Source organism: Jatropha curcas, chromosome 10 (genome assembly GCF_041381405.1).
Source record: "Jatropha curcas cultivar XTBG-Jc1 chromosome 10, XTBG_Jcur_1.0, whole genome shotgun sequence".
Lineage (NCBI taxonomy): Eukaryota > Viridiplantae > Streptophyta > Magnoliopsida > Malpighiales > Euphorbiaceae > Jatropha > Jatropha curcas.
In genome coordinates, this window is record NC_143160.1 from 25,564,229 (window position 1) to 25,588,986 (window position 24,758).

The window sequence follows — 24,758 nt, forward strand, 5'->3', positions numbered from 1 at the left end:
TTAATTCTTAAGAAGCCATACAGTCATGAGTTGTTATTAATCATAACTTATATGATGTGACTAAAAGGGCATAAGTCATACAGCATAATGAATAGCAAGTAAGACAATGAACATATACTGTTATGTATTCTTACATATTTATTGATTTCATGCAGACAACACAATGAACAGCAGGTAAGACCATGATGGTACCATAATGTGTAATATAAGGTTCATGTAAAGGAGTTATGAGAGAAGTAGATTAATTATGTTTATGAGTTAGACGTTCATTCGTTGCTATAAAGAGACATTCATGTTAAAATTTACTGATTCTATGAGTATCAATGCTTTATGAAATTGGTATTTGAAGTTAGTTGCCATCGCACTTTGTTTAGTATGTGACGTATAAGAACCACTGAGTTTTATACTCAACGCGTTGATTTTTATCACGCGCAGGTTGAAGATCGTGGTTGTTACTTGAAGACTTGAGGAGTACTATCAAAGCAAAAGTGCTTAATTTGGTCATAGTAGATTGAGAGATGTAGAATGAAGATTTATGGCATGTATTAAGAGTTATGGCATGTATAATTCTTTTATTGTTAGAGCTTATGTGATTGTAAAGATAAGTGAAACATGTAATTATTTTGGTGTAAGTAGTTGGTGATAAGAATAATATTTATGAAATGATTGAAGACGAAATAGTTTACTATAGTTGGTATGATTAGGTCATGAAAACTTGATATAGATTCTGAATGAAATTAATTGTTAGATATTAAATACTTTTGAGGATTTATACAATTATGTAAAGATATTTATATAAAGGGTTATTGTGTTATGATGATTCTTGGAGATGTTGGAAGTTTAGAGTGTAATTGGGAGTGTTTATATTCATATTTTGCATACAGTATGCTATCAGCATGACAAGATATAAGTGCAACCAGATTGTAGCGTCTCGGCTCGGTTCATTCGGGTTAACGGGTGGACCGGGAAGGGGTGTTACACTCTCCAATAATATTCATGAAATATTTTCTACCAACCTAAATCATGCAAACATGCTCCAAAAATAGTAAATAAAATATTAAATATGCATAGTAATTTTTCCGGACTAAAATAATACCAAGTCCCGGACCGATGGTACTATTCACAGACCGGTAAATCACTATTACTGACACTAAAAGAAAATCAATCTGTTACAGTTCTCCCCCCTTAAAAGAAATTCGTCCTCGAATTTACCTGGTGTAAATAACTGAGGATACTGCTGTCTCATAATATCTTCACTTTCTCATGTAGCTTCCTCGGTCTTATGGTTTCTCCAAAGGACCTTTACCAAAGAAATTCTCGTATTCCTTAGTTTCTTGATTTCCTTAGCAAGTATCCTCACTGGTTCTTCCTCATAGTTAAATCTGGCTCTATAGTCACAGATTCCACTGATATCACATGTGATGGGTCGGACCGATACCTCCTCAACATAGACACATGGAAAACATTATGTATCCTATCCAGGTCTGGTGGTAAAGCTAGTCTATAGGCTAATGGACCCACACGCTCAATGATCTCATATGGACCAATGAACCTAGGACTAAGCTTACCCTTTCTTCCAAATCTCAATATCTTTTTCCACGGAGATACCTTAAGGAAAACCTTATCTCCCACTGCATACTCTATATCTTTCCTCTTCAAATTCGCATAAGATTTCTGACGATCTGAAGCTGCTTTCAATCTATCTCTGATAATTCTGACCTTATCCTCTGTGTCTCGAATCAAATCTGGATCCATAATCTTGCCCTCACTTAATTCTGACCAACATAATGGAGTCCTACATCTCCTGCCATATAGTGCTTCAAAAGGGGCCATCTGAATACTCGAATGTACTTCTCCCAACTGCCCTCAAAGCGATCCTAAGAGGGCGGGTAGAGCGAAGCTCCTGGCTGGCTTCTAGGATGGCAGGCTAGCTAGGGTAGTGTAATGCGGGACACAGAAATGAATCAAATCATATATCGAAAAGGGGGAAACTAATCATTAGAGGCGCCTTTTGGTGGAATGACTGGAGAGTTGGAAGAACTCTAGGGTTAAGCGTGCTCGCTTAATAGAAATCTCAGAATGGGTGACCTCCTGGGAAGTTTCCCATTTCACATGCGGGACAAAACCATAAGGTGTAGGTCTTGCAGGGACTACACTGTGGTGTAGGGCGTCCGTGGACTACACCAAAGCGGACAATTCCTCTGGTGATTAGAGTCGGGGCGTGACACGCACTATCTACATTGTCACCGTAATTGGCTTTAAAACGACTTGCACGTATTATACTTTCAACCTTTTCAATCAACTAATCGAATTAGGTGGTTAATACAAATTAATCCGTTGTTTGAATCCTCCATGCGACAAAGCGAGCATATATTTGTAAGCTCACATTATTTATTTTACTCAAAAAACCAATAAAATTTTAAATACTAACAACAGACTAATTTAAATTAATAATTTCGTCAAATTTAAAAAAAATGACACAAAGGAATTTATCCTAAGGCCAACCCTTCTAATCAATTGGGCAACCTGTGCATGTGTTATCGAAGCTAAGAGCCTTCATCCATTCATTTTGACCCAAACAACTAATTTATAACATTTGCTGTGGGTATTGATGAACCCTAATTGGAATAGCTCATTCGTATTATTTATCATACAAAATTGAAAGAAATATGACACCATATATATATATATATATATATATATATATATATATATATATATAATGAAAGGGAAACAATTAATAATAGTAAAACAAAAGCCTAGCATGTGCATTGAGGAATGTAACCTGCTTGCTACTTTGTTTAGGGTTATTAATAAAGAGAATACAGATTTAAAATCTATCTAAAATCTATCAATTTTCAGTTGGATATAAATTACATTTGCATGGTTATACGAGGATAAACTAGACATTTTATGTTCAATGATCCTAGATCAACTTAAGCCAACAACCATTACCCTAATAAAAATTGTACTTTCATGTTTTGTAAGATTCGGCAAACGGGAATGAAAATAATAAAAATTTTTTACTTTCATGCTTTGTATCAAGTAGATAAAGAGGATAAAAAATAATAAAAAAAATTGACTTTCATACTCTTTATTCAATACATGACAGAAAATGTTAGCAATATAAACAAAGTTACTACTTCATACTTTTGGATAACAATACGCTCGGTCAGTGTGCATAAAAAAAAAATTCTTTAACGAATGACAAAGGGTTCAATAAAGTGCGACAAAAAGTTGCTTCTTCACATTGTCTTTTAAGACATGCAAAGGTTCAGTAATCTCAAAAATAAAAAGAATAAAAAGCCATAAGATATTAGACAAGTTTGGTCATGCAAACAAAAAATGATAATTAAACTTCATCTGTCCAAAGAGTTCGGTCATATCAATTGTTTAACACATAAATAAGAAAAAGAAGGTAAAAGCAATGGGGCTTAGTTGGAGATTTGTAAATAAAGCTTGGGGTTAGGTCAATTAAAATATTTTACTATCTAAAAGTTTTAGCCATGTGACAAAATTATTTACTTTATAAAATCAATTCAGTCAAAATAATAACTAGAAAGCATAAACAGAATAAAGCATATTAAAAGAAAATGAAATACAAATGAAGAAAAGCTTTAGAGAGAGAAAATGCGATTACCTTAGAGAAAGAGAAGCCCTACCTTAAGAGGAGGATTATGGAAGCACAAATGGAATGGGGTGAAGCAATTTATAGCATTTTGAAAAAGGTTTTCCCTCTTCTTTTACTTTCTAAAATTGAAATTTGTTTTCTCTGCTTTTTACCTCCTCCTTTTGCACTCAAAATTGAAAATTGGATTTCGGCTTATATTATTGTGATTGAGATAATAATTTAAAGAGACTCACAGAATATTTAGTTTTTATAAATTAATTTCCTAATAAAATAAATTTTTTTGTAGATAACAGAACATAAATAACGTGTCTTGAAGGAACATATAATAGAATATAAATATTCACCAAAAATTTATATAGAATTTACTTATAAATCTCTTATAATTATAGTGACTAAATAGATATTTAACATATAAATCCTAAATAGGAATCGATACGCTTCGCTGCTTAGACGTTGATTTAAAGTCTAAGAAAAAAAGTCGTTTGTTTTGACTTTTTTATAAGTTGCTTATTTCAATGCCAAAGCTAAAAATTTGCTGAAAGAAAAAGCTTACTTTCTACAACTTATTCGCTCAGCTCGCTAGCTGATTTGAACAAAATGACAAAACTTCCCCCTTCAATTTAAAAAATTACAACTGTACCATTATTCCTAAACTCTCTCCCTCTGTCAGGTCTATCTTCTCTCTCCTCATGTTGCATTATAATTACTGACAAGATGAGGTATTTTCTATTCTTTATATTTATTATCTTTTAGTATAAAACTAATAAATTAATTAAAAATAATAAATTTAATTTTAAATTAATATAATAAATATAAAAAATTTTAATTAATTATAATTTAATAAATTATAATGAATTTAATTTTTAAATAATTAATTAATAAATATAATAATTAGTTTAACTAAATCAAATTTAAATAATAATTTTCTCTAGGTAGATTTTATCCTTCATTATTTAAAAGGTTAAAAATATAAAGATAAATATAGTAAGATATAGTAAGATAATCTTATTTACCAAACAATCTTAATCATTCAGCGTTCCTCGATAAAAATTCCAAATTCAGCCCAAACTTTATAATATACAAGACACGATTTTCAGCACAAATGCTTCTAACGAGAATTTTCTTCATTCACAAGAATCGAATACTCGACTTCTTACTTAAAGAATCTGAGTCATTTCTATTCATATCAACCCCTGTTAAATTTGAAAGCTTACACAGGGCACAGATTTGAAAGCTTAAACATGACAAAAATTTGAAAGTTTAAACAAGTTACTAATCCCCTCATATAAGCAGGATGACGATCCCAAAACCATCGAGTTTTACACATAAATATATTATCTTTTATTTTTTTTTTTTTAACTGAAAAAAAGAAAGCTACTAAATGTGTCAGTGACCACCCCAGTGATTCCAGACCACCAATAAAGTATTCACGTCCCAATTTAAAATACCCTCGTACAGCGCACGACCCCTCAAACACTAACGAAAAACGCTGTCCCTTCCTACAAAATCTTAGCGGCACAGCAGAGCAATAGCAAAGGCTATTAAATTATTATTATTATTTTTAATATGTAAGCTGAATGCGTCTGCACCAGACCAGACATATTCAGTGTGTGCTAAATCTTTTTGGCGACGCAAGCGGATCTGCTGTGAAATTTTTTGTTCGCTGCATAATTAGACCATACTTTTTCTGTCGATGAAGCTGCATCAAGTCCAAATAGATTTGATTTTTATGCAATAAATTAGATTACACTAAATCTACCAGGTATGTTAACAGACTTCCCACAATAACTTTCAAGCCAAAAAAAAAAAAAAAAAAATTGCATTATTCTTGTTGTTTGTACCCATGTCACATTATTTTATATTAGTCATAAACCCGAATATATGCATTTATAGCAAATAAAATATCACAATATCTTTGTAAGTATGACATTCTCTATTGAATTTCGTGAGTTTATAATTGATAAACAAGGTCTCTGTTAAGGAAAGTTAGACTCCTAGTTTGTATATAACATTCTCTTAGGGATTCTAAGATTCCTAAATAGCTTGAAATATCTTGTATATATATATATATATATTTGTCTCACTCAATGATGAAATACAACGAGATTTTTTCCTCAATCAATAACAGCCTCAAGCAAGTATAATTAAAGTCCCAAACAAAACATAACATGACAAAGTGTCAAAAAGAATTGAGCGTCACTTGACGCAGTAAGATAGATACGTGGGTAGGCCATCTCCCTCCATGCCTTCACGCGGCTAGGTCGTGTGCCTTCCCTCTCTTTCATCTAGATAGTTGCACTGTCTAACTGCGTAACTTCCTGATTCCAAACAGCCAGGTGGTGTTCTATCACTTTGCTGCCTTCCTTTAGTTTGTTTCGAGCTATACACTCCTTTATAACCAAAACAGTTCTCCCATTTGGCAAGATAAACTAGGAGTCAACAATTGTTTAAACTCCTGAAAAACACAATTTACATATCTCAAAACTCATTTCCAATTTGAAAGCTTTAACAAAGCACATACTTGTACAAATGCATATATATCACATCCAAGTCATCATAGTATCTTCAACTTCAAATAGGCTGAATATATAAATTCACCCTTTTACTTTTCACGAAAAACCTTATGGCATCCTCAACTTTTACTTTGATCTTAAATATTTTATTTAATCTATTAAACACTTCCATTTATAACATTAGATCGATTAAACATTTATTAGATAGTTAAAAAATATAAAAATTATTATTCTTAAAGTTATATTAATCACATACCAAATCAATATTTTTTCGTATAGAAGTCAAAAATTTTAAAAATTATTGTTTTTACGTTTTAGTGTAAGTAAGTGTAGAATCAGTACAAGAAATAAAGAAGTTAATGATGCTGCAAGGTCGATTTTAAAGCTCAAGGTGACATAAGATTTTATTGTCAAAATTTAGGGGTTAACTTATGAATTTAGTCATTTCAAATATAATCCTTTGCAAGGCTCCCATTTACTTAATTCACATTCTCACTTTCACATACACTTCCATTCATAGTTTCATATATATTTTTCACTTTTTTGGTTACCAAGTGAGTTAACATAGTTCAAGGCATTCCACTTAGTCACAAATAAGTATTAACATTTCACTAACACACTTTTGAATTAACATCACAATTTCATTGTATAAAATCACTTTTAATTATATCCACATTTTCACTTGTAATGGCCCACATGCATGAAACGTTTGAGATGCACAAATCACTCGGAGATGAACCCTGTAAAATAACATCCAGAGACAAGTCTGTGTGGTCACTCAGTGGCAAGCTACTGCCCCAATGATGGTTCCCCTGTTATTAAATCTTGTGGCTGGCCACGCCACCTCACTGTACTGTGGCATTAATTTGTAACAAAGCTATGTATCAGCTCATTTCACTGGTTCAAAGGCAAGCTCCTACACTTAACTAGCTCATGAACAGTCATCATAGGAGCACAATGTACTGAACTGACAAAGTCTTAGGCTTGACCTAGTCTAATTTTATTCTTAGGGCCACCAGTGAATTGCCTTTAAACTATTTGAGGAGTGTAAACAGTTAGCATGGGTAGAAGTAGGTTAAGGCTGAGGTACGGAGCTGTCATAAGGATATTGATAGAGTAAGGAACAGTTCCAATATCTGTAAATTAGATGGCTGAAACAGAACAGAAAAAAAAAAAGAAAAGAAAAGAAGATAAAGAGAGTGTAAAGAAGAAGAGAGAAATTGTATTAGATCAATAGGACTGAATCAATAATAGTGGATTGTCAATACAATAATCTCAGGAGTCTAAAATGGAGAAAAGAAATACAAGAGCTAACAGAAATCTTGATTCCAAAGAAACCAAGCCAAGAGCTACAGCTCTCCAACAGAATAATCTGTCCAAAAACTATTTGCCCCAAAGATGCTCAGCCCTCTCCTCACTTGCCTTCTTGTACTGGCGTGATACCCTCATCATAACTGATTGTGACAGGTGTTACATTCTCATTCCTTGAATTATTCCCCTGTTTTCTTGGATCACTCACCAAATTAGCAGCAGCCTTTGGCCTTCTTGAGTAAACCTTAAAGGGCCTGGGCTCATTTCTATCAGATATCCTTTTGTACTTAATCATGTGTGAACTCTCAGGCATATGAGAATTAGATTAATCAGTAAGATAGTTCTCTGAAAGTTAATATTTCCAAAACCATTTTTGTTGTGTTTGTGAGTGTTCGTACCTATTCGAAGGTTCATTTTCCAGAAACCTGTTTCTTTGTGTCGTGTTAGTTTTATCTTTGCTCGACCATTTCTCAATAGTTTCCAACTCAGATCACATTATAAATTAATTAGCCAAATTGATGCCTGTGGTGTTACTGTTAGAATCATTCTAAATTATAAATTAAAAACATAAATTATCAGATAAATATAAAATAATTTTAGAGCACGCATTTGATTTTCTTTTGGGTAAAGTATGAAATATTAGAGAAAGAAAGCGAAAATAAATAGCAGATGAAACATGATGCAACTTCAACAAACAAGGTAGTCTGCATTCATAAGAACTAACTCTCACCTGACATCATGAGGATAACACATTGCTTTAATTTTGCACAACCGCACATCATGAAACACGGAAGACACCAGCCTGCATACATTGTGAATGATAACTGTTGAAAGCTTTGTAATTAAAATCAATATTGTCTTTCCTAGTTTAGGTTTATTGTCTTTCCTAATTTAGGTTTATTCCTATTTAGATCTCTTCCTATATTGGAACAATCTTGTGTATATATATATAGTGATGTAGAGATTGAAAATATAACACACAATAAAAAAGAAATTCGAAATATTCTTTCAACATGGTATCAGAGCCATTGCCGTGAATTTTTTCGGCGACAGTTTCGATTTGAAACAGGGCTGAGATATACACAGTGCCGCCGGAGTTAGGAGTTGGCCGTCACCGCCCAGCTCAGAAGGAAGAGGGACTGCCGATCGGCCCTCCATCCAAGCCGCGTCGCTGTCCGACCACGCGCGTGTGCACACGCGCCGCCAGAAGTTTTCGGCCGTTCTTCACGCGCCGGCGCATGCGGCTGTTTCCGGCGAGATCCGTCGACGTTTTTTGTTCCGACGACCTCAATTTGTTGTGGCGTTCTTCCCTTGCTGGTTCTTCAGCACCAGTTTTGCTTTTTGCAATTTTTTCTTTTTTTTTGGTTGATTTCTGCTGTTGCCAGTTCTTCGCCATTGCCGCTTAAAAATTTTTTTCTGACAATATGGCTGACGGAAAAAAGGTAGATATGGGTTTTCACTCAGAGAGCCCCTCTCTTCAGATTAGTCTGGTGAAGTTAGATGGAACAAACTGCCTGGCTTGGTCTCGATCTTGCTTATTATTCATTGAAGCAAGAGGTTTGCAGGGATACCTTGATGGTGGCGCAACTAAACCAGGTTCGACAGATCCAGGCTTTAACAAATGGAAATCCGAGAATTCTCTTATTATGTCTTGGTTAATAAATTCCATGCAGCCAACTGTTTCCCGAGGCTATTTGCTTCATGATACAGCTAAGAAGATATGGAATGCCGCTTCACAGACGTATTCGCAAACTGGAAACTATGCTCAGAGGTATGAATTGCGACAGAAAGTTCATGAAACCAAACAGGGAGATCTGACTATCGCTCAGTATTTTGCTGAACTTAGTGGGTTATGGCAAGAACTGGATTATTACCAAGATTTTCAAGCCAAATGTACTGATGATGCGACTCAAGTTCAGAAGTTGATTGAAGTAGAACGTGTGTATGATTTTCTAGCTGGCCTAAACAACGAGTATGATCAAATTCGAGTCCAAGTTCTTGGACGAGATCCTTTTCCATCCTTGCGACAAGCATATTCTTTTGTACAGCAAGAGGAGACTCGGAGGAATGCAATGGTTCACAGATCTACAATTGATAAAGCAGGGTTGATTGCTAATTCTGCAAGTGAACATATATAGGCTGCCAAGAACGGTTCTTCAAACAGAGATCAATTATTTTGTGACTATTGTGGTAAGAACAGGCACACGAAGGAGTTCTGCTGGAAATTACATGGACGCCCAACTAAAGGGCGTGGAGGAAAGCGGGTCAGTTCTTCTAGACTGCAGGCACACATATCTGATGGTGGAGCTTTATGTGAGGAAACATCTACTACTGGTAGCTTTTCTGATAAGGAAATTCAGTCCCTGAAACGATTGTTGTCACAGCTTGATTCTTCCTCAACTCAGACTGCAGCTTCTAATTTTGTTAATTCAGGTAATGCTTTTCTTACCTTTCTTGCAAAAATTGCAAAACCCTCTTGGGTTATAGATTCAGGAGCAAATAAACATACAACAGGCTCTATAAAACATTTCCTTACATATTCTAAGTATCAAGGCACAGAAAAAATTCGCATTGCGGATGGCTCCTTAGTACCCATTGCTAGCACAGGTTCTATTAACTGTACTTCCAATATTAAACTCTCCTCTGTTCTTCATGTCCCTAGATTCCCTATTAATCTATTATCTGTTAGCTTAATCACAAAAGCGCTTAATTGCAAAGTAACCTTTTACCCTACTCATTGTATATTTCAGGAACTGAACACGGGGAGAACGATTGGCAGTGGTAGCTTGCGCGATGGACTGTATCTGTTGGATGACGTTTGTCGTTTTTCAAAGTCGGGTACCGGTCAAGCTTTGTTAGGAACTTCTAGAAATCCTTCCCATGAAGTTATTCAATGGCATAGGAGATTAGGACATCCCTCTTTTTCTGTTTTAGGACGTTTATTTCCCACTTTATTTGCTAAGTGTGATTTCGATTCATTAGTATGTGATGCTTGTGAACTTGCCAAACACACCAGGCATTCTTATTCTCAAATTAATAATAAAAGCTTGATTCCTTTTGCTACTATTCATTCTGATGTATGGGGTCCTACTAAAACTGTCTCTCTTTCTGGTTATAGGTGGTTTGTGACCTTTATTGATTGTTGTACTAGATTAACTTGGGTTTATTTGATGAAAACAAAAAATGAAGTTTTTTTGTGTTTTCAGAATTTCCATAGAATGATTTGTACTCAGTTTGATGCGCATGTTAAAATCCTAAGAACTGATAATGGTACTGAATACATGAATGCAGTTTTTCGTACCTATTTAGATTCTAATGGTATTATACATCAAACTAGTTGTGTCAATACTAGTGCTCAAAATGGAGTTGCGGAAAGAAAAAATAGGCATTTACTGGAAGTAGCTAGGTCTCTTATGTTCACTATGAATCTTCCCAAACCATATTGGGGGGATGCTATTTTGACTGCTGCTTACCTTATCAATCGTATGCCTCTTCGTACTTTAAATTTTAAAACTCCATTAGAGGTTCTTCAAGGAAAAAACTCTTATATTGTACCTCCTAAAGTCTTTGGTTGTGTTTGTTTTGTTCATCAGAATGGTCTAAGCAAATTAGATCCTAGAGCCTTGAAGTGTGTGTTTGTTGGTTACTCTGCTACTCAAAAAGGATACAAGTGTTATCATCCTCCTTCTAGAAAATATTTTGTGAGTATGGATGTTACCTTTCGGGAATTTGAGTCTTATTTTCCTTCCCAATCACCTCTTCAGGGGGAGAAATATCAGATGGAAGAGGTGATGAATGACGTTCCTTTCCAGGGGAGTTTCCTGTAGACATAGATAGTAGGAGAGAACAACCCAAACCTCTAGAAAGATTGGATAGACCTAATTTGAAAACCTACACACGACGGACTAATACAGATACAACCATGGAGCATGAGACCTCTGATCAACCGTCTTCTCCAATTTCAGGCTCTGAAAATACAGCCGAACAAGAACTTGGTGAGTCTTCTTTAATTCCTGATGATTCTGATCCTAATCTTGATTCCAGCCCTTCTGACAATGACCTTGATATTCCTATTGCTCTTAGAAAAGGAGTTAGAACATGCACTAAACATCCTATCTCCCATTTCATCTCTTATAATGCTCTGTCCCCTTCCTATAGAGCCTTTGTTTTGTCTATTTCTTCTGTTTCTATACCGCAGGATTGGCAAGAGGCATTACAGGACTCAAAATGGAAGGCTGCAATGGTTGAGGAGATGAGAGCTTTGGCAAAAAACGAGACATGGGATCTTGTAACTCCTCCATCAGGAAAGAAGCCAGTTGGATGTAAATGGGTGTTCACGGTTAAACATAAGGCAGATGGTTCCATTGAGAGGTACAAGGCCAGATTGGTAGCTAGAGGGTTCAGTCAGACCTATGGAGTTGATTACCAGGAAACTTTTGCCCCTGTAGCCAAAATGAAAACAATTAGAATTTTGCTATCTTGTGCAGCCAATCTTGACTGGGAATTACATCAGTTTGATGTTAAAAACGCTTTTCTACATGGTGATTTGAAAGAAGAGGTGTATATGGAGATTCCTCCTGGATTTGATGATGACAAGACCAGAGGAAAAGTTTGCAAGCTGAAGAAGTCATTATATGGGCTGAAGCAATCACCAAGGGCATGGTTTGAAAGGTTTAGTAAAGCTATGCTTTCTTTTGGGTACATGCAGAGCGATGCTGATCATACTTTGTTCATCAAACATCATAAAGGTAAGATCACCTTGCTTATTGTTTATGTTGATGATATAGTGATGACTAGAAATAATGAAGAAGAAATGACTCACTTGAGAAATTTGTTAGCTAGGGAGTTTGAGATTAAGGATTTGGGAAAGTTGAGATATTTCCTTGGGATAGAAGTTGCTAGATCAGAAAAAGGGATTTTTATTTCTCAAAGAAAGTACATCCTTGATCTCCTTAAAGAAACTGGTATGTTGGGATGTAAACCCGCAGAATCACCTATTGAAGCCAATCATAAGCTTCAAGCTGGAGTGGGAAGTTCAGTTGATGTTGGCAGGTATCAGAGATTGGTCGGGAGGTTGATTTACCTTGCCCATACTAGACCAGATATTGCCTATGCTGTAAGTTTAGTGAGTCAGTATATGCATGACCCTCGGGAGTCTCACTTAGAAGCTGTGCATCGGATTCTAAGATATTTAAAATCAGCTCCTGGTAGAGGACTTTTATTTTCTAAACATGGCCATTTGACAATAACAGGCTATACAGATGCGGATTGGGCTGGTTCTCTTGATGATAGGAGATCAACCTCAGGATATTGTGTTTTTGTTGGAGGAAACCTTGTCACATGGAGAAACAAGAAGCAGGCTGTTGTTGCAAGGTCCAGTGCAGAAGCAGAATATAGAGCTATGGCACAAGGAATATGTGAACTCCTATGGTTGCGCAGATTAATGGAAGAGTTAAAGTTGGTTGAAACAACAAATATATCCTTGTTTTGTGATAGTAAAGCAACCATCAGTATTATGAATAATCCAGTCCAGCATGATCGAACTAAGCACATAGAGATTGATCGTCACTTTATAAAAGAGAAGATAGTTGAAGGCCTTATAAAGGTCTCCTATATAGCTTCAAAAGAGCAACTAGTCGATGTTTTCACGAAGGGTTTGAATAGCAAACTGTTTCATCCTTTGGTTTGCAAGTTGGGCATGAGTAATATCTATGCACCAACTTGAGGGGGAGTGTTGAAAGCTTTGTAATTAAAATCAATATTGTCTTTCCTAGTTTAGGTTTATTGTCTTTCCTAATTTAGGTTTATTCCTATTTAGATCTCTTCCTATATTGGAACAATCTTGTGTATATATATAGTGATGTAGAGATTGAAAATATAACACACAATAAAAAAGAAATTCGAAATATTCTTTCAACAATAACAAAAATGACTTAGCACTGCATGAAAATAAAAACTTAGCTCTCTTGCAATTAAATTCTTTCAAACACGAGCATCATGGATTTTCTTACATCTTTCACAGTAAATTTATCCACAAAACTCAATGGTGGCATCATCCATTTTGACAAGTAGACAGACTTAATACCATTTTTATCCACAGAAACATGATCATCTGGAAAACAATAAATTGGACTTTAGAATAATGGATAAAATATGAAAAGTTTTACAATAAAAATGATAAAGAGAAATAATTTTTAGCATAAACAAAGTTATGAACCTGTGGCTTGTATAATTATTCTGAGTGTGACAAAGGACTGCATCAAATACAACATTATCAAAAGCACATAATAGATAATTTAAAAACTCAATCACCTAGTGACCTAAATTTGAAACTAACAAATCATTACATCTGGATTATTTTTCAAATTGTAATTGTCTACATTAGTCTAGACAATTAAGGATAATTACTATCTAGACCATATAGGGTAGTCAATACCTCTATTTTCAAAAATTAATTAAATGGTCCCGATATTTAATGCCTAATCAATTTAGTGTTTTTGTTAATTTTTCAATTAAATTACAATGAAATATCGACCTTACGCTCAACCCAACATCTAATTTCCCTTTTTACAACAAAATAAACTAATTTCATTTTACCCTTAAGCTATATAAAATTTTAAACATTTTAAGACAGGATTTTATCCAGCTGCCTCTAATTCAATATTCTTCAAGTTTCGATCTTCAGTTTACGCTTGCTAAAAGCACACAACGGATTCCAGTTTGTGTTAATTTTTTTAGCAAAATACCAATTGAAAAAATCAGTTACTCACATGGTGCAAATTGTAATCCCAAGTGCACTTAAGCGTGTTTGAAATCAACTTAAACCCTGTTATTACTATTCACATGCTGAAATTCTTTTCTCCCTATATCCAAGCTCCCATCATGTTAGAACCCAAACCTCCCACCAAATTCAACATATGAGAACCCAAATTTGATTTTGATAACGAATAATGAAGCTTTTGCTCCTAACAAACAAAACATGTAGGAACAAGATATTTTTGGATATCAAACAAAATACTGAAGAGAAATTTAGTTTATGAACGTAGCACCATATGTTCCTCTCCCCCACCCCCCCCCCCCCCCTTCCCCGAATTCTTGATTGGGGAAAAGTTTTTCTTGCATATAGAAGAAAAACCCAACTTTGGAGAGGTGTTTTCAGGGAAAACCCGAAAGTAGTAACCTTATCTTAATATAAGCTGTCATCTTGCAAAAGAATGATGGGTAATTTTGGGATTTTGGGTAATTTTGGAACTAAAAATCACTTTATTTCTTTTGTTGACAATTTCAGCTGACTAACGAGAAAATGTATAAAATTGGAATGGAAAGATCTTTTTAAGTAGAGCCATAAAAAAATGTAGGGATTGTATAGATAACTGTTGAAAATACAAGGCATGACTGGTGTATTTCACTATATTAGAGCGATTAAATAGTTTTCACCACAAAAAATTAAGCCAACTTAACATCCCGTTTATTTATGTTCACCAACAATAGGACTATTAATTAGGTGAATATCGTATTGGTCTTTAGGACTTCAAGTTTTTAGAGTTCACTCAGTATAAAAAAGAAATTTAGTGAAATAACTCATGTACTCACTTAAGAAACAAAAAGCAGGCATAAGAAAAAAAAGGAAAGGACACATAAGCCACCAAAAAAAAATTGTAACAAAGCTTTTGTTTGAGAAAAATAAATTAAGAAGTAAAAGAAAATTAAAAAAATTGAAAATTGATTGAGAAATAGTGGCAAACCCACATTGTATAGGAAGTGTGGAGAAAAATGAAAAGTAAAAAATGAAAATGCTTTTTTTATTAATCCAAATTACTACAGTGTTCTTTAATTTTTTATCTATGGATGAATTAATTACAAAGGTAAAATTTCACTGATTTTAACCCCCCTAAAGAATGTGGTAAGCTCAAGAGAAGAAAGTTCCCCTAAACTTTCTCCTCCTACTTTCAGTCATACTCCAAACAAGGGAGAATGAGAACATTCCCCAATTTTTCTTCAACCCCTCCTTCTCCGCTACACTTTTCAAGGTGTCATACATGTTGGTCATTCAATCTATCTACCCAACAGGTGACATATACTGACGTAAACCTCAGAACTTAACATGATATATGAATGAAGATATTTGAAATTTGGAGATCCGAATTCAATAATATTCAGTTGATTAGATAAAAAAAATATTCAGTTTTTCTTTTACACAATGGATTCATAATTTTGTGTGATATTCATGAACTTAAATAAAAATATTATTTGGGGGTGGATTTTAAACACCTACAAAATGCATCATTTCAAATCTACATAAATAATGCTTTCATCCACAGAATGAATCTATTTTTTCAATCACAAGTCTATTAATAAAGAATGTAGTTCCATTCAAACTTCGTTAAAATCTCCCATTTGAAATTCTTCAATTGAAACATAGGATAACATCAAGTTCCTTCACAAGGTACATAACGGAAAAAAATTTGTGCATAAGTGGAACTTATGAATCTATTCTATAGAAGCTAAAAGAAGTCCACTTTTGCATGCAACTACCATGAATTTTTATAATGAGATATAGCTTTTGAGATGATTGGATTTGTTTATGTGTAACTCACATGAACTTTTACTGATTTATACCATTTTCAGACTATTGGATTTTTTATTAGTGAACAATTGGATTTAATAATCTATTATTAATGTATATCATGCATATCAAATTTCAAATTGATCACAGGCATGCCTATACTTTTTCATCTAGATAACTATTTTAAACTGACATTTTATTTGATAGTAGCTCTTTTGTTAGTGCTGTTGCACCCGATCTATATAATTTTTGAATAAATGCTTTTATTTATATATGAAGTAATTAAATATGATTGATTTTCACATATCTAAGATGTAGTTTGATGGTGAAAATATAAATCAAAAGTAATTCAGTATAATAGAACAAAAGTGTTATTAATATGATATAATAACAAAGATGTTTGGTTTGTAATATATTTTTTAAAATTTTCATACCACCGCATCACTAGAATTCCGCGTCTATATTTAATTTAATTTCATAGTGAGTGGTCACTAGTTAATAGAAAGTAAAATTAAAAAAAAAAAAAAAAAAAAAAAAAAAAAAAAAAGAAAGGCCATAGAAAAACTATAATTCTACTTATGAAAAAAGTGTTACCACATATTGCTCAAAAAAATATATGATTTATAGAAAAAGAATTCAAGAATAAAATGCACAATAATGGTAAAGAAAAATTAGTTGGCTAATAGGATTTAGAATTTTTTTTTTTTAAAAAAATTTATAATCCAGATTCTATTCAAAAGTTTTACCCCTTTATAGATGATTCAATTTATCAATATGTTATCAAGTTGAATTTCAGTATATACAAGATAGGCATGGCCACCGGTTCAATTTGAACCGGAACCGTCGTTTCAGAATTTTGAACCGGAAACGGCGATTCAAGAGCCAGTTAAGGCTCATATGAATGTTAAAATCTGAACCCAATTCCGGACCGGTACGAACCGAAAATTTTTTGTTTTTAATTTTAAAATTATAATCACTTAGCATATTATACACTTCTAAAAATCTAAATAATCTTTTATTACATGATACATCGAAGATTTTTTTTTTTTTTTTTTTTTTTTGAAATACACTTTACTTAAAGGTTAAAAATCAAAAAAATAAAATGGTAAAAAAAAGTGAAATATTTAGGCTAAGATTATATTGTTTGATACAAATGGGAGTTTAACATTTTTTTTTTCCTTTAAATTGTTTACTTAGTTCAAAATTACATTGTTTGAAGCATTTTTCTAACAATTTATTTAATTAATAACATTTAGACAAAATAAAATGATAATTTATTTGATTATTTTATAAAATTAATTAATTTCATTTCTTATATGTGAATATGAGCATTCTAAAAGTTATTTAAAATAAAATTCACCAATATTTTTTAAACTCATATTAATTTTTTTGAAAGAAATATATAATCTTAGAACCAAATTATTATTTAAAAAAAATACACGTATCGCCGAAAAACATGATCGAAACCAGCCGGAACCGTAACTGGACCAGAACCGTCGGTTCAAGGGCCGGTTCAGGTTCAACATCTTAAAAATTTTGAACCGGCGGTTCAATGAACCGGCCATGCCTCAATCTTTAAATCCAACAGTCGCTTGTCAAATCATACAAAACAAATTGCACTATATGAAATACATGAAGGTTAAGCGTATGGATCCCTTCTACTAGGGTGACCATATATTGCAATAAATGACAGTCCTATAAGTTTTAGGAAAGAGTATCTTCTTCAAAAAAAACTTCTAGCCAGAGAAATGAACTTGCTGTTTCCTGTTTTATAAGATTTTTTTTCTCACAGTTATTCTCCCACCATTGACTCCAGATAGATTAATGATTACTTTTAACCAAGGAGTTGTTTTCATTTTTAATGACAATTATGCATTATAATAACAGTCAGTAAAACTTCTAACAAACAGACCATTGAACAGATGAAAACAAAAAGTTTATCAGAAGAAGAGAACACAGCTTAATTTCTCAATAAAAAACAGCATAAAACAATTCTGAACACGAAAATAATCAAGGCATATTACCTGCCAAATAGAAGGCATATACTCACGATACAGAAGTTGTTGTGTGTTATTTGTTACACTTGAAACAGCTGAATCCAGTGACCATGGCCTTTTCCGATTCCTTTCCCAATAATATTATCGTGCATCAACAAATTAAATTACATAAGCAACACTGAACAGAATACTAAAACACTACTTTATAATGCAAATTGCCAAATGAACTAAGATAACTCCTGAATTTTTATTTGAAATTGAATAAACCTAAAACATGCCATTCAAAGACTGCACATGGTATGTATTCTGGACAAGGAATCGGATATGACAATAGGCATGCAGAATCTAACAATCAGATATTTTCTGATAATGACTTTCTAACAATTATTTTACACACAATACATTGGACTACGGGTCCTAAACTGAACAAAGATTGTCAAACAAAGGAAGAGACGAGCGAGGGGGAAAAGGTTTGGTATCATAAGTTGTGCTCGTACTCATAGTTTGTAATTTGGAAAAGGAATCAAACATGACTATATGCATGCAAAAATTGACAATCAGATATTATCTGATAATGACTGACAAGTGTGGTATGAAGTACTTGGACATTGCATCATAAACTGAAAAAAAGATTGTCAAACCAAGGAAGAGATGAGCAAGGGAAAAAAATAAATTTTGGTATCATGAGTTGTGCTTGCCAGTCCACAGAAATTAATGTACTCAAGTTGATAATAGTAGCAGATACATTTTGTCCACAAACGAAAAAAATGAGTGATGCTCTCCCTGTCTTAAAACAGAATGGAACTGTGAAGCGCAACAACCTTTTCTCAGAAACTCACCATTTCACCTCATTTGATGCACATGTATTGCCGAGAATGGCTGCTTTCGAAGCTATAACAAGCATAGGATGTAGCAACAAAAGCTTTTTAATCTCCTGAACTATAGTTATTGACACATTTTGGAGAGAGAGACCTTTCCTACATGTCAAACATAATATGACTTTATTACATTGACTGAACGTGAAAGTGAATCATGAATCACAGGGTAGCTGTAGATATTACACCAAAAGAAACAAGTAAAAGACATTGAAAAGGTATAAAAATGTCAAATCCACACAAAATCATCAGCAGCTTTAGTGCTGGTGTTAAATACCAATAGTTCACAACCTAAATAATATTGAGATGGTACAGACAGAGCCAACAGGGAGATGAATAGGAAATTTAGATTATAGATAAAAAAATTTTTATTGATATTAATTAACATAACTTTAAAGTGTTAAGTTTAGGACATCTAGTGGCTCCAAATTTGCTAATTTCACAGAAACTATCAAAAAAATAAATAAATAAATAAATAAACAACAAACAAACACGAAGACTTGATTTAAATATTAAAAATTGTGTAATTAGAACTTCATTTTGAGACTTCAGGAGCTACTGTTGTTCAACCAATTTGAGGATTAATTTGATTTGTTCCTTAGAATTTGAGAAAACTGCAGAATTGAATGATAGACATTTTTATTTACAAATAAACAATATATCACCTGTTATCACCCCCAAGGGGGAACGATGTTGAAGCTCGATCTACCCAATGGAAAGCTCCAATACTGAAGAGAACAAAAGGGGGGAAAATGGAAAACTACATCATATCAGTTCTAAACTGTTTATATGATAGGAAAGTGTAAGCTGTTTCTAAAACAAGTTATTCGTAAAGTGACGACATTTTGTACATAAGTATTCCCACCGGCAAACATTGGATGTTTCAAGCACAGGCACCACTCTGAACTGTGAACATCCATTGATTATTGGAATAGCAGAAGTTCTATCCCCAAAAAGTACTTTTCTTGTGTTTCATTTGAACTTGACATATTCATAGTTTATTCTATTTACTCACATGCATGCGCAAACAGTAAAACCATCAACAAACTATCACTCAAGAGTCAAGACTAAACAACTATGATGAGAATTCTACCTTCAATTTCTATACATATGATTTGTCATAAATTCAAAGTTAACAAAAAAAAAAGAGTTTTTAAGTAGCCCATGTACTTAAAGAAACATGGTGCACACATGGACATCCAAGCAAAATAAACGTGTGTTTGCATCATATAATGACAGTATCAACCATTACCAGAGTACATGAAAGAAAACAAAGAGTGAAGAAAATGAGCATATTGAGTCAAAACAACAATAAGAGAAAAGGCAACAAATAGACAAAAGACAGGAAGAATGATGAATACATGATATTCATTATTCAAAGGGCACACCTGTCAATCATCATGAGACTAAAACTAATTCCTTGAGCCTCCTTTTCCTTTTGAAGTTTGTAATGCAATGTCTATAAACCAATATAGTAAGAGATAAAAGTCCAAAAACCATGTCAGATATAAATAACATCTAAAAAGAAATCAATTGTAAAATGTAAACAAAACATAATACTGTAATTTGAGAGGGCATAAAAAGAATAAGCATTTGCAAGATATTTTGTCTGCATTAATTTGATTCTTGTTACCTCAATTGCAAAGTTGGCTATCAAAATTATTACAGAAAAGTCAAACTAGCCAGTTTGTACCAATGATCAAGACTTTTAGCATGGACATTAGGTAGGGGCATAGTAATTAAAGGCGCAAGGCGCATTAAGGCGCAAAGGGCTGCTGGAGCCTAGGCGCTAGCCTCCAGGTGAAGGCGCGCGCCTGAGTGAAGTGAGGCGCAGAAGAAAAAAAATAAAAGAATGAAATACATAAATCTGAAAAATATATTTTAAGATATCAATCAAAAAAAAAAAAAGAAAAAAGTAGAAAACATGGAAAGAAACACACATAAATCAGAAAAAAATGGCAACATGACAAGTTATATTTTAATACATTAAAGTTGAGACAAAAAAGAGTATAATAAAAGAAATGAAAAAAAGAAAAGAAATAGAAAGCAAATATAGGAAGAAAATTGAAAGAGTTATATCTGGATGGAATGGGGCTAAAGACTAGATTGCAAGAGGTGAGTGCTAGATGAAGGAGTGGAGGTTGGATCACAAAGCACATCACCGGTTTTTGTGTTGCATTTTATTTCTTTTATATTTATTTATTTATTTTGTGTAAGCTGATGTTGGCTAGATAGCTTTAGATTGAAAAAAAACCCTAGCTGACTTGTTCTGGAATACAAAAAATAGAAGGGCGCGCCTTTCTCCAGCCTTAGACGCAAAAATGTGCAAAAAGGCACACGCCTCTACCCAAAGGCAATAGCCTGAGTGAAGTCACCCGCCTCAGGACAGTTGAGGCACAAGCCCTTGAGCCTTAAGTAAGGCATGCCTGAGGCGTGCCTTTAATAACTATGGGTAGGGGGTCAAACAAAAAGCTTCAACCTACTTCCAACTATGAGGTTCATCTTGTATAATTTATTCAAGCTCAAAATCAATCATAATGAAGTTCTGCTTATGATTTTGTGAGCTTGTAGATTCATTATTTTCTATTTCTAAACAAATAACATATTCACTTTATTATACACGTTTAACACACTCATACTGCACATAGATGGATCTGTGGATATGACTAATTACAAATATCTAACAGAAATTAGTCACCAGAAATTGAAAATTTTCAATCAGGAAAAAGGTTTCTCTAAAAACACAAAATAAGCATTGAACTAGATTGATAGAATAAGAGCACACAATCCAATCAGAAAAATCACCAATTTGAGCCCATTGAAGAAGGCTTTCTTAATTTCAAACTGAACCCAGCTTAAGTGTGTGGCTAGACCAACTGAATTAAAACTCAAGCGGGAAAGGTGGTATTCACAAAGTACAACTTAGAAAGGTCTAGTGTTCAGCAAAATCACTTGTGTCCAGTGTAACTCGTGTCATGAAGTAGCCAACTCAAAACTTAGAAGCCCCAGATGGTAAACCCATTTATATTTGCCACTTATTATTTGAACAGAAAAGCCTCAAGTGAACTGATGTTCAGGAGCCTAAGTACAGTGAGATTAGATATGATTTGCATAAAAAGAAATCTATCTGGTACAGATCCTAGTCTACTCATTGACAAATTCTGTATATGGCATATGATTATCCAGTTCATGATTTTTCAAAACATTCTCTAGCTTAGTTTAATGAGTATTTTTTTTTTTTTTTACCAAAAGCTGTCAAGCTTTTTGAGGTGCTATTTACACATTGCCATGTTGGATCATGAAGATTCCAAAAACACTGGAAAAGAAACTTTCTGATACCTTTAGAACTTAGATAACTTTTTAGGTAACAGGACAAATTTCAACACAGACTCTAACTACTAACCACTGTAGTGAGAAGCTTCACAGGTCATATGAAGAAGAATAAAAAGATGAATTCCCAGTTCAGGAGATCTACTTGATGAGCTGGTGTCAGTTGACAGTGACACAGCAGTTACCGTCCCATGTGGTTTTCTTTTCAAGTACACCTTTAATCAGACTGAATAGGATATAAGAGAAACAGCTTCTCAGAGATGAACCGGCATTCAATTTCAATAGCCAGGAAGGGTTGCAGCCTTGCAGGCGTGCTAACAGGGAAGTCTAGCTAATTTTGATAGAGGTCCTGAACTTTAAGCACAGAGAAGGGAGTTTTTCTAAACCAAAGCTAGTAGCAATTCCAACAAACAAAACCCAAAAATAATGCACTTTCAATATAAATGAAAAAAAAATTGCAACTCTTTCAAATCATTGATCAAATTAGAGAGGTAATGGTCCAACTTCCAAGTTAAATATTGTTGAGGCCATGGGGAAGAAGAAGTCAGCGGACTAGCAAAACAACAATGAATTTCTCTAGCAAATAACAAAAGCACACAGCAAACAATGATACAACTCAATATTATTGAATTGAACCAGCACACAACAGATACAAAACCCTAATCAATTGCTCCAATTCTCCCTCCTCATAAAGAACAAATGAAGAGCTCCATTGATGAAACCAATCCATAACTCACCTTGAGAGCGGCAAGAAATTCAAGAGTATCATAACAGCGAATATAGAGGAATCGTCTCATACATGCCTCAAATAACTTCTCGTCATAAGTAACATTTGCTGCAATAAATTTGCAGAAAGTGAAACTTTTTTTATAATTTATATAAAAACAAAAGAAAAGAGAAGGAATAGAGGCTTACGAGTTACTTGGATAATTCGATTTTTGAGCATTTGGGATAGTCGTAATATATCAAAACGACAATCCAAGTCAATAAACAAAACTAAACGCCCACATCCTCCGTAGTCTTTTGGAAGAATGCAATCAATTGCAGCCTGCATGAGTAAGTGGGTTTTGGCACAAGGAGAAGGGCCTATTAGCTCCACCACATTACCCACCCGTAAAGGAACTTTGTCAAAAGAAGAAAGGTGCAAGTATGGTGTCTCTGTCAGAACCCTACGCAGCATCTCTCTCCCGCTCTCGTCTCCATCAATCCACCCTCTTACTCCCATCTCCCCAAATTTGATTGCGGGAACCGCCAATGAAGTATTTTGGAGGGGAACCCATTGTTTTTCTGCTTGGCTAAATTACTATCTAGTCCATAAAATTTCATCCAATCAATAATTCGGTTCTTTTTTTTTTTTTTTTTTTTTACTGGAATAATTCGGTTCTTGTACTTGTAAAAATGAATTAAAAAAATAATAATCTCATAAACTTTATCATAATGTACTTTTTACTCATTATTGAGTTTAGAGTTTAGAGGTGGCCGACGGCAACGGTCATCCCTTAATTTTAAATTTCTTTTTGAAATTTATCTTATAAAACATAAAATAAAAAAAAATTTTACCTATAAAATATTGATTTTTTTCATATCGCTCTTTTTAAATTTAAAAAAAAAAATTTTTGCCCCTTTACTTACTTTTTTTCTTGTTTCACAACTATTTCAAGCTGAAGATAAGTTCGATTTTTTTTTTTTTAACTAGAACAAATATGTTAATCGATCACTAATTAAAAATGGATAATATTTTTCAAATAAAAAAAACTAGGTACTATTTTTTGTTATTATTTGAAATAATTTAAATTTTTAAAATTTTGTTAGTTGTGGTTGAATTAAAATCTTTCCAAATAAAACAAAGCAAACTGTCTCCTAAGTTACAATAAGTTACAATATTAAAGGGATTCTAAATTCGTCTTCATTAAAACCAAATTATTATACATTAAGATATAATCTAGTGGTAACTGTATTACGATTTGCAATAAATCTAATTTGAATCTTCTTCCTTTAATACTTAAAAAAAATTAAATGGAAGAATATTTTAAACTACTCTTTCAATATAAAATTTTCCTCTCAAAAACATTAAGGCTTATCAATTTCTCTACGGAGTTGGATATCAAATAGTACAATTAATTTGTATTTAAGAAACAGGACACAATACGTATCTAAAAGTGCCCAAATGCTCATTTTTTGACTATAAATATTTTAAATTTTTATAGTCAAATTTTAATTTTCCTCCATAATTTTTTACCATCTATTTTATTTAAATAGGCACGCTAAGTGTTTAAATACTAATTTGGGTCGATATATGGGATAGCAACTCTTCATATAATTAGCTATGATGTATAAAACTTGGTTTAGCATCTATATGCCAAATCTTAGTATTACTATGTTATGGCCTTATTAAGTGAGGTTCATAATATAGTAGTTTTTGCCATTTTATACTTAAGGCAAGTTGAAATCCTCATGCATTATGTATGTATACTCTTTTGTTGCATTCAAAAAAAAAAAAAAAAAAAAAAAAAATATATATATATATATATATAT

General features: G+C 33.3%; 1 protein-coding gene across 12 annotated transcripts; it reads right to left on the reverse strand.

Moving 5' to 3' along the window:
- Positions 1–5,670: 5,670 nt before the first annotated feature.
- Positions 5,671–23,501, reverse strand: XRCC2 (homolog of X-ray repair cross complementing 2 (XRCC2)). Of its 12 annotated transcripts, none has more exons than XM_089726782.1 (10): positions 23,139–23,498; positions 22,961–23,058; positions 20,282–20,352; positions 19,559–19,621; positions 18,858–18,995; positions 18,046–18,145; positions 13,673–13,709; positions 13,467–13,567; positions 8,186–8,257; positions 5,671–6,086 (listed from the first exon to the last, which is right to left on the reverse strand). In XM_089726782.1, the coding sequence occupies exons 1-9, from the start codon at positions 23,446–23,448 to the stop codon at positions 8,234–8,236; spliced, it is 942 nt and encodes a 313-aa protein (XP_089582908.1). In that variant the 5' UTR covers positions 23,449–23,498; the 3' UTR covers positions 5,671–6,086; positions 8,186–8,233. The 12 variants fall into 12 exon arrangements, 9 of the variants coding, with proteins under 9 accessions (XP_089582908.1, XP_089582914.1, XP_089582912.1 ...); XM_089726784.1 differs by lacking the exon at positions 5,671–6,086 and adding an exon at positions 7,347–7,642; XM_089726783.1 differs by lacking the exon at positions 5,671–6,086 and adding an exon at positions 7,347–7,709.
- Between the last annotated feature and the right edge of the window lie 1,257 nt (positions 23,502–24,758).

Excerpts from the sequence above, each read along its gene's own strand:
- XRCC2 (XM_089726782.1), bottom strand. The coding sequence starts at position 23,448 with ATGGGAGTAAGAGGGTGGATTGATGGAGACGAGAGCGGGAGAGAGATG. Across the intron at positions 19,622-20,281 it reads AGTCTCATGATGATTGACAG|TATTGGAGCTTTCCATTGGG; the intron begins GTGTGCCCTTTG and ends TGTTCTCTTCAG. Across the intron at positions 18,996-19,558 it reads CCCCTTGGGGGTGATAACAG|GAAAGGTCTCTCTCTCCAAA; the intron begins GTGATATATTGT and ends TTTGACATGTAG.